This window comes from Dermacentor andersoni, chromosome 7 (genome assembly GCF_023375885.2).
Source record: "Dermacentor andersoni chromosome 7, qqDerAnde1_hic_scaffold, whole genome shotgun sequence".
Taxonomy (NCBI): Eukaryota; Metazoa; Arthropoda; class Arachnida; order Ixodida; family Ixodidae; genus Dermacentor; species Dermacentor andersoni.
Window position 1 is genome coordinate 149,377,247 of NC_092820.1, and position 18,343 is coordinate 149,395,589.

The 18,343-nt window shown below is 47.3% G+C and overlaps 2 protein-coding genes across 2 annotated transcripts; one reads left to right on the top strand and one right to left on the bottom strand.

Annotated features, from left to right (window-relative positions):
- Window positions 1–6,151: 6,151 nt before the first annotated feature.
- fusl (transmembrane protein fuseless) lies at window positions 6,152–12,040 on the top strand. Its single transcript, XM_050180790.3, has 2 exons — window positions 6,152–7,420; window positions 10,266–12,040. Exons 1-2 carry the CDS (start codon window positions 6,574–6,576, stop codon window positions 10,556–10,558), a joined length of 1,140 nt encoding a protein of 379 aa, XP_050036747.1. The 5' UTR covers window positions 6,152–6,573; the 3' UTR covers window positions 10,559–12,040.
- On the bottom strand, window positions 10,502–18,307 carry LOC126533630 (peptidyl-prolyl cis-trans isomerase FKBP2-like). The gene is made up of 3 exons (XM_050180792.3): window positions 17,704–18,307; window positions 15,996–16,078; window positions 10,502–10,591 (listed from the first exon to the last, which is right to left on the bottom strand). Exons 1-3 carry the CDS (start codon window positions 17,994–17,996, stop codon window positions 10,530–10,532), a joined length of 438 nt encoding a protein of 145 aa, XP_050036749.1. The 5' UTR covers window positions 17,997–18,307; the 3' UTR covers window positions 10,502–10,529.
- Between the last annotated feature and the right edge of the window lie 36 nt (window positions 18,308–18,343).

Below are 18,343 nucleotides of genomic sequence, written 5' to 3' on the forward strand. Positions count from 1 at the left end.
TAATCTGTCTTGCCCGCGTTTCCTTTCTTTAACGCTGCGAGCCCGGTATACTTCCCAGTCACGAACGGCTTGCGCGTTATCAGTGTGACACAGTATATTCTCGGAAGTAGCGAGCGCAGCGTTTTCAAGAAAGGCAACGCAAGCAACGAAGATGACGAATATCGTTGTGTGACAAATATACACCCGAAAGGGTGTAACCTTTTTTAGAGTGCACTCTTAAAACGGTTGCACCTTTTGGGTTGTACATTGGTCCCACAACCATCATCATCTGCCTTGCTTGCGTTACCTTTCTTGAGAACTCGGCGCTCGCTGCTTTCCTGTCGAGAATGCTGTGTCACACTGATAACGCGCACGCCGTTCGTGACTGGGAAGTACCGGGCTCGCAGCGTTAAAGAAAGGAAACGCGGGCAAGACAGATTACGATTATTGCTGTGTGGAAAATGTACACCCCAAAGGGTGGATGGATGGATGCAAAACTTTAATGAAGGTCCTGAGGTACGCGACTCAGCGCACTGAGGGCCGCTCCCACGTTGGGACAGTCAGGCCATGCCCGACCGCCGCATTGTGGGCCCTCTGAGCCCATAGCTGCGCCATAGAGATTTGCGCCCCGGCATCGGGGCTCTTGGTAGCGGAGAGCCACTTGTCCGCAATGATTTGTTCTGTGCCTCGTAACGAGGGGCAACGCCAGAGCATATGGTCTAGGCTGCGAGGTCATTGCAATGCCTGCAAGAACTAGTGGCATAGGTGTCGGGATAAAGCTTGTGGAATAAAGCCGGGCTGGGATATGAGCCTGTTTGCAATAATCTGAGGGCCAATGCCTGCGCTCTATTTAACTTCTTGTGTGGAAGGGGAAAGTCTCTCCCGCCGACATAAAAGTGCTGCGCAATTTCATTGTATGTGGTCGGTCGATCTCTGTTCTCCACCACTGCGGGCCGGCGTTGGAGTTCTCCATGGTCGCGGAAAGAAAGGGTTAATTTTTTTTAAGGAGTGTAGGAGCGTGGTATAGTTTACACCACCGTTCACACTGAAATGTCATGGAAGAAGCGGGACTTTGAACGCCCACCCCTTAAAAGCGATTCGGCGAGCTCGAGAGCCGAGAACACGCATAGACCACACCACAGCTAAAGCTTAAAATTCGCGCTATGTCACTGTCAGTTCTTTTGTTTTTTAGAGTGTACTTTCTGCTCTTTTTATTTCCGCATTTAAAAGAAACCCGCAATGTCGCGCAATGGGCGGGCCACCGCGGCTTCATTTTAAACGTTTCGGCTGCTTTTCTTGAAGCGCGGAAGAAATAGGTATGCGCAAACGGTAACGCGCGTCGCAAACAATTGAAAATCGTGCTTTCGGACGAGCCCTTCGTATATGCATTTTATTGGCACTGTGGCTACAAAGTTAATTGAACACTTTACTAATTAATAACATAAAATATACTGAAGGCTTCTTGGAGGATTAATTATATATGAACATATGCAGGGGCTTTTTTAAATCGCTCGAAAGGCTTCGCTTTAACTTTTCTCCGTGCATGGCTCCGCGTCAGCTGGATCAACCGGTATAGGTGCCGGCCATCTTGTCTGTCTAGTGTTCCCGCACTCTTCTGTATGCCATGCAAGCTCCCTTTTAAAGTGCAACTTCTACGACCATTCTATGAAAACTATATACCCGGATTTATTAAGTAGAAAACGGTATACGGTCGAGCGTCTCTACAACGAAATGACCTGCATAACGAATGATTTCAGAGGCTCCAAGCACGTCATTATATATGCATTCCACTGCAGTTACTACAAAATGAATACCAAGACGTCATGGCGAACTCGTGTTTGGCGGAGTCTCCGTACATCTATCGTTTTTTTTTATCGCGATAGCAAATATACGGACACTCCAGGCGCATTTCCGCCGTCGCCGTGACGTCCCATATAATTCCACGTGCGAAAACATCGTCGCCGCATGCCGTACGTTGTACGTGCGAGTGAAAGCGTGCGAGAGTGAGCCGACTGTGGTGTTTCGATCTCGAGCGCGCAATGGAGTAAAGCGCGCCGCCTTGCACCGGGCGCACGACACCGGAGGGGGGAGGAGGAGGAGGAGGGGGAGTTTACTCTGGTGGCTGTTGCGTATGGCGCGGCCGCCCACGCCCTATCTCGAAATCGATCTGCGATGAGGACAGAGTGCTGATAGCTTCGTGTACGCTCTGTTTCTCGCCGCTTAGTTGGCACTGAAGCAAGAGGCAGCACGAAGGTCAATCAGCTCGCTGCTGCTGCCGCAGTTCCTTACTCCAACGTTTCGACAGCGAGTGCGCGTGGGCATCGAGGGAGATGTGTTTGTGCGCGCGTGACACCATGCCTGTCAATTTAATAAGTGACTGAAGCGTACACTGCCGATAAACTGTACTTATTTTGTATGGCTGTTGACTAATTTGCTATCACAATCGATGTTTCGGGCGGAACTGCAATATTTCTTTTCTCCAAAGCGTCCTCTGATAGAACGCAAGAGTAGCAGTTTTGCTATGGCGGGACAGTAATCTTGTAATCGAAGTCTCCGAACAACGAATGTCGGTGGAGCTTACGTTACGACAATTTTTTACTTAGAGACAGTTTGTCCCACAGCGATAATCATTATCTGCCCTGCTTGACTTTCCTGAAAACTCTGCGCTTGCTACATTTCCTGTCAAGAATGATATGCCATGCTGAAACGCGCATACCGTTCGTGGCTTGGAAGTACCGGAAGTGCAGCGTTGAGAGGATCGAACCTTTTGCTCAGGGTATTCTATGTAAACACATGGGAAAGGAGAAATAGTTTAATCTTGGCAACCACTCCACCAAATTTGATGAGCTTTATAGTGATTCTCGGTAGCACATTTCTGATTTAGGCCGTCCATTTCTTTAATTAGAATTGCTGAAAATCGAACATTTTCAGAAAACGAAACTATGAAGTTTGCAACTCTAACTCGGCAACAAAAAACGATATCGGAATTCTGTAAATTGCATCTACTAGAACATTTAAAGCAGTCAAAATTAATGCATTATGCACGGCTCTCAACTAGACAACCAATATGTAAAACTTTCGCAAAACCCTTGTAAAGAATGTACACAAATCATGTAAGATATAAATTGATAAATCAAATTTGTCCGCTTTGGATGCTCGAACGGATTAAGTTTACAGAACTGCAATATCTGTTCTTAGAGCAGAGCTACGAACTTACAAACTTCGTGCTTCTATTTCTTCTTCAATCTTACCAATTTTTGAAAATTATTTTTAGAAATTTAAATTTATTTAAAAATTCTAAAATAAAGATTCCGCTTCTAAAAGTCACTAGAATTCGCTTTGCACTCTAAAATGCAACAAATCTCATTAAAATCTGCCCAGTGGTTGTCTCAGAAAAAGAGTTTCTACATTTTACACATGCATTTGAATGCGCGGCGTCGGAGGTGGGCGGCCGACCTAAAGCTTCCTCTCAAACTATACGGAAAGGCGGGCAAGACGACTATTATTGCCACGGCTCGAGGTTTATTGTCAAGTTATTGTCAAGTCGAGGATTATTGTCGCGAGTCAAGCACCAACGGGTGCAAACGCCGTCTATCGGCTCCATGAGCTATGCAGTGGGCGACCTTTACAACGAAGTAACCTGTATAACGAATCATTTCGGAGGGCCCGCAAGAACGTCTTTATAAAGGCGTACCGCTGCGTGCTTCATGTAAACGCGATGCGGATGCGGCAGCGCACAGGCCGTGGGACGCCGCCCGCCACTTCACATCCGGCACGCGCGGCTGCAATTAAACGGCGGGCGAGCGCGAGGCGTCGAGATAGGGAAACGGTTCGTGTTATTGTGTACGACCTTTCTGTCGTTCGTAAACGTGGGCGCTTGACACACAAAGAAGAGCGCTATATCGATAAATTTCCGGAGGCGAGGGGGGGGGGAGTGACACTAACTGAATGGGACCGTAAACGTACTTCTCGAAAGTCAATGCTGATATTCTAATGCGCTAACATTAGGAGTGTCAACATGGGAAACGGAAGTGTATGCGTGTGGTGTGTGTGTGTATGTATGTATGTATGTATGTATGTATGTATGTATGTATGTATGTATGTATGTATGCGTCGCAACTGACGGTGGTCTGTTGGCACCACCGTCAGCTGCACTCCGCTCCTCGAAGTGGCGAGACTTGTGTCGAGTCAGCTCCTGAACAACACTTTTGCGATGTGGCAAACGTGGTTTAAGTCATGGATCCGAGACCTCAAAGAATAAGTGCGACGTAATTCTCAAGCATTTATACCGCTAAATCGCCACTGCTTATATTTTTTAATGCGGATACATTCTGGTCATTTTCAGGGCACATCACACAGTGATACAATATGCTGCGAACTACACCTTCTTTATTTTCTAATAAGAGGCTGAAACACTTAAAGTTTGCACCCTCGGGGCTCGTCTTGTCATCGGACAATAATCACAGGTGTGCGCAGCGCGCCTGGCACTTCCAGATCACGAACGGCATATGCGTTATACCTGCGTCACGTGACGTTCTGGGTAGGAAAATATAGCGAGCGGAGAGAAAGGAATACGCAAGCAAATAACGAACAACAGGTAGTTGTAACGCATGTAAACAGATAACGATTATTGTTCGAGGGTGACCTCGAAGGGCATAAGAGGTGTTATAGAGCGTTCTATACGCACCCCAAGATAAAAAACAAGAAAGAAAAAGATACTGCACGCCCTTGGAGGCCTATATCTCGTCACCCAACAATGAGCCGTGGCCTATCTTGCGTGCATTTATTTTGTTTCGGTTCACGAGCATCACACGCGTATCTACGTAACGTACAGCGATCCTCGGAAAGGACAGTATGCGAGCGCAGAATGCTAAATAAAGGGAAGCGTATACGCAATATTGAGGACAATTATTGCTGGGGGTAAAAGGTAAGCTGCAAAGGACTCAACATTTTTTTTTTTTTTTGGCATGTGCTTTACTACCGACATTCTTGAGTTCACCAATACGTACGCTCGCATTGAAAAAAAAAAAAAAAATAAGAAAAAGCTTAGTCGCCTTTACACAAACTCTGAATCGCTGTTCCGAGCGCTCTGAGACGTTACATGTCTCAAATACATGGCGTGAAAAAATTTCCACAACTGAAAACAAAGTGAGCATACAGGTGTGGTGAGACTGCGGTTGTAGCGATTATACTTCAACGAATGGGGGTACACAGAACCTTTTTTTTTCTTTTCTTTTTTTAAAGCGCTGCGATAATGTTAGAAATAATCGATTAGTTTTGCGAGACGAAAATCATCTACAGTGACACGCGAAGGGGGCCGCGGTACGCGGTGGCGCACGGAAGTTTTCGGCCCGCGGAAGTGGAGCCGGTAGCAAAAATGGCGCGCGTGCTGCAGTTTCAACCGATAGCTACACGCATTACATCGCCGGCCAGGTTTTTTAAAGCCGAAAGTTGTGTACGTGCAGGGCGCTCCGAAGTGTATAGCTGGGCAAATTTGTAAACACAGAAGCGCGGCAGCAATTATCACAGCTGTGAAGGATGTTTGTGGCGTCGATGGGGACGCGTGATCGCCCGGCGGAAGAGACCAACTGCGACAACGCAACGTTGTGTATACAGGCAGCAGATTCTGGTAACGTCGACTTGCCCCAGGATCCGCACCCCACGTTCCCGCTCGAGACTACTGTGGTAAGACGACAGAAAACTTCGCTTGCGTCGCTATAACGAAACATTTCGTTCACCGGATATATATATATATATATAACGGCGTAAGAAGTGCGGAGAGTATACGTTCGCTCTGTCAAAGCGAGCACCGAAACGGTTAAGAAGGCGCCAAAGGGACAATCCACCGTTTCTTTCACCTTCTACTACACAAAGAAACTGCATTACTGGCATACGCACACACACATAAAAAAAAGACCACAGTGGCACAGCCGAGGGCTCCTAATCGGCATGGGAAAATAACGCGTCTTACACGTCGCGCGGCGTTGTGTCGTCTGGGCAGCGGGGGCGATCGACTTTGCCGCAAACCGCAGAACCGATCGCCGCGTCAGGTCGTCGACGGGTATCGGTGGCGCGGTTTCCCCCCACCTCCCCCCCCCCCCCCACTACTTATCGAGAAAACGTCGTCCGAGGAAGCTGCGGCTGCATCCATAACACATATCGCGCGCGCTCGAGAGAGAGGAGTTCTCCAGATACATGTATGTACCGCTGCGCGGATACACGACGGACCTTCGGGAAATCCGGGCCAAGTCCCGGCTCCGCGCCGACGTCTCCTTGGAACGACGGGTCACCGATCAACGACGAGCAACAACACAACGTGGCCTACACGTGCCCCGGCGCAGAAGACAAAAGAAACATTTACGAACAACTGCACGAGCTCGGACCAGCAACGCAAGTATGTGTTAAGTGTCTCCCATCCCCGCCGACGCCGTTATCCGGTCCCGAGGAGGTCCCCGATAAGACTACTACGTCGACGGCGCACCGATAAGCGGCCGGTGCGTTAAAGACCCTTTCAAACTAAGGCAAAAAAGTTGAGTGTGGTGCCGGGGGGGTTTGGGGGGGTACACACACACACACACACAGTGCCGGCGCGCTATGGCACCGTCAGCGGGTCTGGTGGTGGCGACCTGGGACGCCCTGCTGAGCCTTCTGGTCTGCACTCCGCTGGTGGTCGCCCACTGGCGCGCCGTCTGGTTCCTCCTGGACTGGTTCGTGCTGCCGCAGCGACCTCTGGTAAGCGGCTGGCTTTGCTGCGTCATCGGCCACGCGTTCGTGCTGGTCGCCCACCTGGTCCAGCACAACCTCGGCTCGCTCGGAGACGACGACGTCGTCGCCCCCCGCGACGCCAAGGGCCGGCAGCGCCGTCAGTGGCCGTGGCGGGAGTTTGCCGGTCGCCTCTACACCCCTCTGCTGTCGGTGGCCACGATTGCACAGTGGCGCGGCATCTGGCTGCTCCACGACCTGTACCTCGTCGAAGCCGGTCCGTTGCCGTCGGCGCTGGTCTCGCTGGTCCTGGGTAGCGTGGGCCTGGCGCTGGCGGGGTCCTTGAAGACGATGGCGGCCTCGCCGCCCTTCGCTTTCGGAAGCGACGTGCCGTGGGCCTACTTCGAGGCGCCGACGAGGCTCGGTCGCCGCCCGGACCGCGAAGGCGGCTGGCCCTGGTTCGTGGCCGACTGCGCTCTAACGGTGGTGGTGCTGCACACGTTGCTGGTTAGCGGATGGAGGGGTCTCTGGGCTCTCCTGGACGCGCTGAGGAGGTCGCCGACGGCGTCGCTCGCGTCCGGCGCCACGGCCGGAGTGTTGCTGCTGGTCGCGCAGACGCCGGCGGGCATCTTGTGGCAGCGCCTAGGCGGGGAGCCCGAAGCCCCCGAGAACGTCTTGAACGGGGAGGCTGGAGTTTCCAAGGTCATGCTGGATGGAGAAGCCAGACCCTCCGAGAACGGTAACCCAAAACACTGCCACTCTGATTCTTGCAAAACAGAAACCACAAGGTGGGTGGGCGGGGCGCAGCTGGCATCGATGTTTGCTATAGATTATTGGGTACATGATAAATTGGCATTACCGGTCTACACAGTGCAGCTGTATCACCTCTTGCAAAAGACTTCTGCTTTGCTGAAAGGGTGCATCTTGTTTGGACGACAACTGTCTGGAATGAGAACGCACTGCTGGTTGAAAAGTATTGAGAACGTGGTTTACCTCTGCATACTGAATACCCTTTACCTTATGACCAATGTCTCCAATGTTTCTAGTGAATAGCGGCAAAAGGCCAATGCGAGAGAGAGAGAGAGTCTTGCAACCAAATAATGTATTAGGTGCAGCATGTAGGACAGGATGTATTGCTTTAAGTCAGCACAAGGACTACAAAAGATGCTAATTTGACAAATTATGACCACCCGGTATTTAGCATGCACCCAACGCTCAATACACAAGCTGTCTTGCATTCGACTCCAGACAGAATACTGCTGCCACAGTTGGGAATCAAACCCACGACCTTGTGCTCGACAGCAGAAAAAACATTGTAGCCACTGTACCACCGTGGCAGGTTCATCCCTGAGATGTCCTGCTTTGCCCTTTGTTACAAAATATGAATTTCACAAATTATGCCAATACATTCAAAACTCCTTTGAAATTTAAAATTGTAATCAAGTGACATGCTACAGCTACTGCGGCATCATATCTGCTGCTAATCTAGCCGTCTGTTACATAAACCACGAAATAATGAAAGCAACCACTGCTGTCCCTACCGAGACGGTGTTGAGTCCATAGTTCTGTGCATGGGTGCGGCATGCAGCCTCATCAAAATAAAGCTATGCCCACGATTAGGGCAGCTAGACATTTTAATGCTTTAGCTTTTAGAGCACACGCTCAAGAAAAAACACATCTGTGTCATAGAATAAAATCACCGTTTCTATAATCATTTATTTCAAGAAAGACTTTGTTAATCGAGTTCAGCCAGGTTAGTTTCGTTAATTCTGGTTGATGACAACACTGAACCCTAGGGGGATCTGCCGGGGAATGGAAATTTCTTCACTAGATCGGGAACTTCGTAAAATCGGGTTTCGTTAGATAGAGTTTTAACTGTACATCAGCCTCAGCTACTAAAGCCCCTACAGATAACAGTGCCATAGGTCATTCAGGAACATCTGAAGAGCTTGTAGCAGACACTGATAGCACAATGCTTCCTTGCATATTTTTGTAAAATGTGGTAACACGTGTAAGCACACAGCTCTGGCAAGTGTTCACAAATCACTGTGGCTGTTGGTACCACTCAAGCCCCTCCATCCATGCTCCACCGCCGCTTTTGCCAAGTAGTGCCAACCTTTGATGTGCGCCGCCTTTTGCCCTCATGCCGGTTCCGGTTTCAGAATTCCCACTTTCTGTATTTGTGCTGCTAGAATTTTCCCCACGACTGCTTTATTATACCATGACTGCTGTTGGATGCTAACAGGTGCTTATCAACTACGCTAACCTCAGTAGCTTGCTCTAGCCCCTCCACCTACATGCAGGCATCCTCCGCATTCATCTGCATTTGTTGAGTGCATGTTGTGCCTGCATGCTCTTGTCTGTCGTCCCTTTTTGCTGACATAACGCGGACAGCCATGGGCTGGTGCGTCACTTCAGCTCGGAACAGGAAGCTGAAGCTACGCAAGTTTCGTTTGACTCCGTAAGCTAAGGGGGTGAGTGCGAGAGGAGCGTGGAAGCGGAGGGTAGGCTGGCGGTACTTAACCTGGTCGGCGAGAATGTGGATGGAAGGGCTTTAGGTCCCACTAGGTAACTTAAGCTTGGCTTAAGGATTTCAGGTCTTATGTTGAGATATACGAAGGGTTGGTATTTCATACGTAAGGGTGTTTGGCAGTGCAGCTGCTTAGCATAGTCATTGTCTGGAGCGGCAGAGTCTTGTATAATTTTATTTAACAAATTATGTCCACTGGTGGACATGGGCAGTAACTGACTTGTTCACTACCAGCGGTTTTAAGGTTCTAAATAACCTTCTCACTGAGGATTGCTATACTTGTAAGCTAAATAAAAAACAAGCCATGTTCACACTCTAACAAAGACAGGTATATTTATTTTAGCGCCCTTAAATATCACAATATATCAACAGCCAACTAAAACACACGAAAGTTTGGGCATGTTTTAAAGAACAATAGTGCAAGGAAGGTTAAAAAAGTAATGTAAACAAATTGCAAGCAACAAATGTACAGCCAGGGCTAAAGTGCTCGTTCTGCCCCATTAAACCACCACAAAGCCCAATTTCACCACCAGCAGTGATAAACCTAAAATGCTGCGATGAAACTTGGCCAGAAGTTCAGCTGCATCCCAAATGACACAAATTATGTGAAACATACAAAAAAATGAAGAATGGGAGTTACGTTAACAGAATTTGGGCGCTCAGTCTTGCAGAAAAGGCGAAAAGAAGGAGCCTGACGCCGGCTTTAAGGTTCACAAGAACCCAGCAGTAAAGGCACAGCAAACACTATGGTTTTTGTGCACTTGCAGTGAACACCCCAAAAATTTAGGCATAGCTGACATTTCCTGCTGAAAGCTTAGCTCATAACAAGGCATCTGTATTGTATCACAACACCTCACCTCTCTTCTGATCTTTTGACCTTTCCTTAAGGAAAACCTGCATGCCCCACAACTTCCATATCCAACAAATCCCTGACGATCACATGAAATTATTCTATACAAAGAATGAAAAGACTGGATTTGGAGGTTCCTGAGCTTCTTAATGTGGTCATGCATCAAAGAAAAAAAAAATTCCCATCACCGATTTTTTTTGACAGCGGCAAGAGGCCTGTCCTGGATGCAACGTCTGTTCGAGGAACTCTGGCACCTGGCAGCAACATATGCCTGCGTGTCTGTCTGGCGAGGGATTTGGATGCTCGTCGATGAATGGCTCCAGGACGATGTGTCCGCATTTGCACTGCTGGCCACTGGAACGTTCCTGCTACTGCAAAGTCTGTACGCAGCCAACAATGTTCTCACACGAGGTGTCTCCATCGACGGACAGGGTGTTGCATTTGACATTGCTTTTCTGGCGGAGCTCCTCACAGCTCCGTCTTCCGGTCTATCTTGACTAGCTCCACCTCGAACGTCAGTGTTGCGTCACCTGTGTTTTGAGGCGAAAGCTTTAGACGCTGTATCTGGCTGCTGCGGCCAGCTGAGAATGTCGTGAAAGTCTGCTTCGCTCTGTGTTAGCTAGGCAAAGGCAGGTGAACGAAAGTACAGCAGCAATGTGGTCAAAGAAACACAGAGATTAGCAATAGTTCCAGAAAAAACAAAGTTGTGGATGTACATGCAGCCAAAATGAGCAGCTGGCATATCGCTAATACCTCCAGGCCATCAAAAGCCAAAAGGTGGACCAATAGGCCAAGTGAAGCATCACCTGTGAGTCACAAGTGATCCACGTGGGGACTCTCCCCGTATGATGCTTTACATGCAGAGGATGCACACTACACTCACCACTGCACCCATGCCCCAGTCAGGTGTACATAGAAGCGAAGTGTGGCATGATTCAACGTAAACACTCAAAGGACTCCATGTGTAACGGATGCGACTTCTTTTACTAGTTCGTGCCAGCGCTATTTATTGAGGCCATCTGGTTATGCTTGTGCTTTTGTTTGTACCAGGGTCAAGGACGTGTCCTAGTCATGATACCACTTATGCATGAGACGAAAATTGTAGGATGCGTGCTGTGCGATGTTCTTTAGGCCGCTTATGCTGTGCCAGTTACGTAGTGTACAAAGTAATAACGCACATAACATAGTGCTTCTACATCCTCAGACGAGGCAAGAAAGTAGACGACACTGGGCCACGGTGCTTTAACGAATTCAGCCACAGCTAGTGAATGAAACATGCTCTTTACAGTGTTCACCCCCCCCCCCCCATCTCCCCCTCTTGCTGTGTAAATGACAGAGCTTAGCTAAAATGCAGCTTGTCTCAAGTGTCATCAGTTCGAAAGGTCCACAAAGTAGAGTTCTGGAGTGCCGGGAAGCACACCGGACTAGGTTAACATCCCGGAAGACTTAACTGTTATTAGTACCCCGGCCACATGGGGCACTTAATCATGACTGAATCCTATCACGATTGGCTCATCATAAATTTCCTATCACGATTGGCTGCTCTGAGCAAGGTGTGGAATGGAGCCAGTCGTGATCAAGAAATTTGATCCTGATCAGGCTCAATCACAAATGAAAGTGCCCAGTGAGAACAAGGTATAACTCATTTGGCCCGAATGGTTTATCACTGATGTTTTGAACTGTTAAACATGGTTTGTGCAATTGTGTACTCCAGAAACAAGACTGATTTATAAACTGTGCTTTTGAATGTATCACAAAAGCACTGCGTACTCCAAGACGCTTACACAGCCCAGTCTTCCAGTCTATCATGATGGAGAGCAGAGGCGTCGTGCGATGGTTTGCGTGTTCACCTGCTGATTAAGGTATCAAGAACTTGCAGCTGCATCACAGGCACGAAGCCGTGGAAATAGCAAACTATATTTTGCATGTTAAAAAATTGAAGCTTGCTGCGGCATTAAACCTCATTTTTCTTTCTATAAGCACTCTTTTTCGTCAGCACACATACTATGAATGTTACACTGCATAACAAATTTTTCCCCTCATGTACAAAGAAAATGTGGTCTGGGCAGCGGGTTGCTGTTGGTGACAATGCAAAATTCACCAGGTGTGCTTCCGTGGACATCTTGTCTAACCGAGCCAAGATGGTGGGCCAGCATGGAAACTAATGCCATTATCTCTGTCGCCTTCCCAACAACAAAGATTTAAAAACGCATAGTGAGAGGTTGGCAATCTTGGCAGAGGCAAGTTATACTGCGTTTCATAGATAGTAGGCGACGCTGCGAAAGCTATGCAAGTGGCACGGTCATAGAAAGTCTCACTCTGCACATTTCTCACAGGGCAGTTGTTGCTTTCTACAGAAAGCTTCATACATTACAACTACAATTTGCAGATGTAAGGCTACATCAAACTAAGATTTCTTCGCGCAGCAGTGTGCTTCCAGTATGCAATGTGCTATATCTATGTTGCGAGTGCAAAAGTTCTAAATAACTTCAGATTTGTGACGCCTTTCAAAAAGTAAATATGTCATATTATGTTACATAAAAGTATGAGATGTGAAGTAACATCGTATTACGCGCCGCATACCTATCACTATCTTTTATATCAGACGCACTACTTTTGGGTCTTGACTGTAAGAGGAGTCTTCTAGCCTTTGCAGTGTTGCCTTCTACATACGAAACAGAGTACAGATGCATTAAGAAAGTCTGCTTATGGGATTTTGCCGATAATTTGCCAAACACACAAATATAACTTTTTCATGCCGGCCTCCCTCTCGGGCATGTTGCTTAAAACAAAATGTAGGGTGGGTGGAGCAAAGCTCTGTAAAGTTGCAGGCAACAGGTTGTAATGCCTGCGTGATGTCCAGCTCACTGATAAGGAAGTAGCTGAAATGGTGTATGAAAGATAGTGTAATCTTTCTTCCGTGTGGCATCATCAAAAAACAGCACATGATGTGCGACCCCAAATTGCTTCACAATTTAGCAATAGTGCCCCCACACCTGCTTCCGTCGCCTGCTTAAACGCTAACTGCGACGAAATTTCACTTTGGCTAAATTGGTAATAAATGGGTAGTGAATACCACTGAAGCAATACTGTCGGACTTGCATGGCTGGTAATTGTCTAACTTTCTCATTAGGAGCCTTTAAATAACACCTAAGCAGACGACGCACACACCTGGTGGTTTGCGGTATTACGGAAGTCTCAACATAGCCTCGGAGATTTCTTTAGTGCGTCGTGGGCCACCTGCAGGCAACACCTAAACTCAGACGGCCAGCCAAGGAGTTACATATTCAGAGTCTGGCAAGTGGTAATGGCGGTGTTTAATTTTAGTATTAAAAACATCTACTTTTGTAGGCCTTTTATAACACGTCCACTGATATCTCAAATGCAAAATTTTGCAAGGAAGTTGCTCTATATCCATGTTATTTGAAACTAGGCTTTTTACACACATAAAAATTTTTTTTTTTTCAGTTGGCAATAGCTGCGAACTGCTGATCCTGTCTTTCACCCTTTAAAAGGAGCAGAGCTGGCTCCAAATCATCGGGTACACTAAAGAGCAGTTTTGTTCGGCACAACATCTATCCCCTCCCCTGTATTGAAGTATATACACCAGGCGTCCTTGTTTTTTTTTTTTTTTTCCAATGCAAAGTTCGTAGAAATCATCTGTAGCAGTTAGGATGGATAGTTGGGCGGGTTGGTTAAGCATGATCTGAAGTCCACCGTCATTGTCGCACCTTCACTTCTGATCATCTGTAGCAGATAACGCCAATTCTAGTCCTTGAGTTGAGTTTCTCAAAGTGCTGCATATTCTTGGATGAGATATCGAAATGCATAATAAACTGAATAACAAAATGTCACTAATTAGGTTTTTACTTATTACTTAAGAACAAATTGCAATTTACTAATTGTAGCCCGTGAGTTTTCATGGCATATCAACTTGGAACGAATTCCATACATGGCACTATGCTCTGATTCATTCGCTGTCAAACTTGCAGTAAAAAGCACTCCTTACTGCAAGTTTGAAGTTGCGCCACTTTCAGTGAACATCTTTGACGCCAACTTGCATGACTAGGTATGTGCCACCGGTGATGTGCCACTCTACAACGACAAAAAGAAAAAGTGTCAGAACCAATCTTACCATGGCTGTCTATGGTAATGCATTTAGCACTGAATTAGTACAGCAATACAATGTATTTCCACCGTGGAAACAAGTTATGTACGAGGCCTGTACTGCTCATTCAAGAGCGGCACATAACCCAGTGACCCAAATTGGCATCAAAGAGGTTTACTGATGACCAGGACTGACCGAGGGGCACAGACCAGGACTGATGACCTGGACTGATGACCAGGACTGACCGAAGGGCACGTAAAAGGAGAATTCGTTTTTCTCGCCAACCAGTGCATCAAATTTGACGAGGTTTGTTGCATTTAAAAAGAAAAACTTAAAATCTCATGACTGTTGGTTTCAAATTTTTGATTTATGCCTCCAATTTTTTATTAAAAATTGGCAAAAATGGAAAATTTCCAGAAAACAAAACTATCAAGTTTACAACTCTGTAACACAGCAATGAAAAATAATATCACAATTACTGATATTGATACACATATATTGCGTGTTTCTTGTGGATGACGCATGCGGGCACCCCTACGAAGATGACGAACGCTCTCTGGCTCCTGAGCTGTCGGCTGAACTAGCCAGTGCTGCGGTTATTCTTTGTAAGTATACTTTGTAAATAGACTCCAGTTCTTAATCCTTCGTTTGCGTTACATTTTGGTGGAGGTGCGGGCTATCGATCCCCGTGCCTGATGCACAATATCATCACCGAATTCTGACCAAAAATGGTCAAATTATTTAGACCGCACTTGTAAAATTCTGGAGCCTTACGTGCCAGAACCATGATCTGACTACGAGGCATGTTGTAGCGGAGTTCTCCGGATCAATTTTGACCACCTGGGGTTCTTTAGCGTGCGCCTAAGGCATGTCTGCATGGGCATTTTCACATTTCGGCCCCATAGAAATGTGGCCACCATGGCCATGATTTCATCTAGTAGTGTCGTTGAGCGAAAACATGGGTGGGAAGAAACTGAGTGGACAGGTACGGAGCGCCTGTCCTGTCCACTCCGTTTCTTCCCGCCCATATTTGAGTTCAACAACACTACATGATGCACCAAGTGGCCGAACAGTCTACACTTCCAAGATTTCATCCCGCGACCTCATGCTCAGCAGTTCAACACCGTAGCCACACAGCAACCGCAGCAGGTAGAGACTCAAGGTTGCCGCCACCACATTTTACTTTCAAAGCTAAAAAAACTCACTCCTGCCATGCACAGCCCATGGATTTTGCATGCTGTCATCTCCCAGAACCATGACAAAGCACTGAGACAAAACCGGCTCGCCTGTGGCATTGCCAGAAAATAAAAAATCATCAAGGAGCTGAGCTCGTCCTTGGCCGTTCCTTAGCAGCAATGACTGGACGAAGTCTGCTTGTCCTTGACATAAAAGTAGTGGAAGTTTTTTAATTCCTAGATCATTAATTACTTGGAATTAATTACTTCAAAGTAATGTCTGCCTCTTCAAGTAATCCAGCTCAAGCACCAGAAGTGTATCGGCCACGGGCAATTTTTTTTTATTGTGTAGTCTTAAAACACCCAGCATGCTATATAGAGAGCACAACAAAGGCACACACAAGCTATCTGCAACAGGCAACTTAAAAAAGTTATGTATAGCCCTAAAAAAAAGAACATCCAGAATGTAGACATGAATCACGAGCACCTTGGTGGTAGCCATCTTTTGTATGGTCTGCGGGAACTCGTGAACAAGCGAGAAGGATACAATGAGCCTGGTATCCTTCCCGTCACAAACCTGTCTCATCTATTTATGCTGCAACAATTCACTTTTCTTTTTGTGGCCGCAGAAACAGCAACATGCGTGCTCACCTGGAATAGTGGGTGGTGCACCTCGGGAACCGTACGCCAAGTCAGGTGGTATCACCAGCTTGCGTTTCTCTCCCACACACATTCTGAAAAGCAATGCCTAGATGTCAACTCTGAAAAAGTGGCATGCATCAGAATGTAGAGGAAAGAGAAGAACCAAATCTGCTGCTTTTACGCAGAGTCTGCAGTTTTCATGGCCAAACTTCCTCATTGAAAAATTTACAACATTGATAACCTTGCATTTAAATCTGCGGTGGGTTCCTCGTGACAAAGCAAGAGGCTTCATGTGCAAGTTTTTTCACCACTAGGGAAAATACCTCATCAACATTCCAACACCAGTATCGGCTTACATTTGCACAAGTAAGGCCTGCAGATGATCTTATAGATATGTGCTTGAAGTGTCACGCCTACAATGTTTTTGCTATATGGAAACATTCAAGCTAACGTGGACAAACGAGTGATTTGGATGCTTGGTTACGGTGTAAAAGGTGCGAAACAATCTGAAGGAATGACAAAGCAGGACAGAACATCCAGTGCAAGACATTTGCATCGGCTCACATAATGCTCCAGCTATATGTCATGTTTAATAGCTGCTATTGACTGACAGTCCTTGACAATTTAGAGTTGTTTAAGATTTCATATATGCTAAAGAAAGTAAAGAAAAATATTGATTTATAGGATTTAATATTCCCGATAAAATCTTAGGCTATGCGAGATGGTGTAGTGGAAGGTTATGGATCACTATCTTTCACTATCTGGAGTATTTAATGTGCACCTAAATAGACGTGCAACAGCTCTTTCTGCACTTAACCCCCACCGATATGCAACCACCGTGGTTGGGAATCGACAAGAAAAACGCTTTCTCATATCCTGAAATTTCTTCCCATCGTTTCACGTCTTTCTTGCACTATAACCAAGCATGAATCAAACTGCCCAGCAACAAGTAGTGCTAAGTATTCAGAGTGAACAATCCTGCCTACAAACTTTATAGACAGTATCTTCTTGTGACAAACCTGTGTAGCTGAAATCAAGATGCCTGCAGTCAGCACTCAGAAGGTATGTGTGGGCATCAACTTCTGTTTTTCCATGTGACAAGCAACAGAATCAATGATACCGCTAACAATCAAATTTCGCAGAGTCGGCACGTGGCAGTATGCACTTTTTACGTACCAATTTGATGCAGTATGAGCCTGTGTGGTAGGTAATGGATGTCATACATAATGAATGTCGTAAGGAGCTATCTTCAGCGATACTAGGGTGAAGATTATTTTCAGCCGACAGTACGGAAGCTCCATCTATCCCTAGAAGAGCAAAATCGCTGCAGCATTAGCACCCACCTGTGGCGGGCGTTCTGCCCTTTTCAGAGAGATGGCGCCACCATCCCTTTACGTTTCGGGGATGCTTTTACTTTTGTGTTACGTGGCGTTTTGGCGCGACAGGCGTTCCGTCAGCTGCCTTTAGCGAATATGCGTACACCAAAGTGATACCCCTCGAAAGCGATCCAACATAAATACGGATTGTGCTCGACAGACGCGCCGCCAACAACGGTAACTGCACAGTCATACCATATACTAAAGAAAGACGTTGCCCGAAACAAAAGACATCGCCGAATATAAAAACCGATTCTCCCCCGGCAAAGTTCTGACTGGTGACTCTGCCTTTTCTCCGAGCAGCGCAACCTCAGGGGACACAAAAATAAGAAAACGCTCACGCCAGCAGTCCCTGGTCCCATCCTCGGATGACCTGTCCCGAGCCAAGCGTGAAGGTGAGCGGCTCGCCGCGGTTGTAGCTGCTGTCGAACTCGGTGCCGTCCTCGAGGGTGCCGCGGTAGTGCATGTGCAGCACGTCACCCTTGCGGGATCGCGCGTCGCACTTTTCGACGCGTCGCTTGACGCCGATCTGCAGCCGCTTGCTGTTGCCGCCGCTGCCGGACTCCGACGTCGCCGACACTGCGCTGCTCGCAGCCACTACGGCGAGCCACGCTACCAGGCCCAAGCGAACCATTTCCGTACCGTTTCGCGCAACAGACGTCTTCTTCAACGAATCAATAAGCTTGGCACCAAGGCAGCGCTTTTCGAGAGCGGTGCGCGTCTGCACTCTGCTCGCGCAGCGCTTCGTAACACAGCGGGAAAAGTGCCGCAAAACGCGAAGAATTAAACAGTATGTTAGAAAATGCGGCCACAGCACCACTAAGAATACGAACTTTTCTTTCAGTTTCTCCACACAGGTCGTAAAATACCCGGCTCCATGGAACGACTCACCGGCGTACTATTGGGGCGTACCGCCGCCTTGCGTCTTCCGAGCGCTTGCCAGCTGGCACTGTGCCAATTACGAAGAACGCCGAAGGGCGG

What these genes read in the sequence shown, in the direction of transcription:
- fusl (XM_050180790.3), top strand. Translation starts at nt 6,574, where the DNA reads ATGGCACCGTCAGCGGGTCTGGTGGTGGCGACCTGGGACGCCCTGCTG. An exon ending in AGCCAGACCCTCCGAGAACG is followed by an intron (nt 7,421 to 10,265) that starts GTAACCCAAAAC and finishes TTTTTTTGACAG; the next exon opens with CGGCAAGAGGCCTGTCCTGG.
- LOC126533630 (XM_050180792.3), bottom strand. Translation starts at nt 17,996, where the DNA reads ATGGTTCGCTTGGGCCTGGTAGCGTGGCTCGCCGTAGTGGCTGCGAGC. An exon ending in TGGGACCAGGGACTGCTGGC is followed by an intron (nt 16,079 to 17,703) that starts GTGAGCGTTTTC and finishes ATTGCTTTTCAG; the next exon opens with AATGTGTGTGGGAGAGAAAC. An exon ending in TGCACCACCCACTATTCCAG is followed by an intron (nt 10,592 to 15,995) that starts GTGAGCACGCAT and finishes CTCAAAACACAG; the next exon opens with GTGACGCAACACTGACGTTC.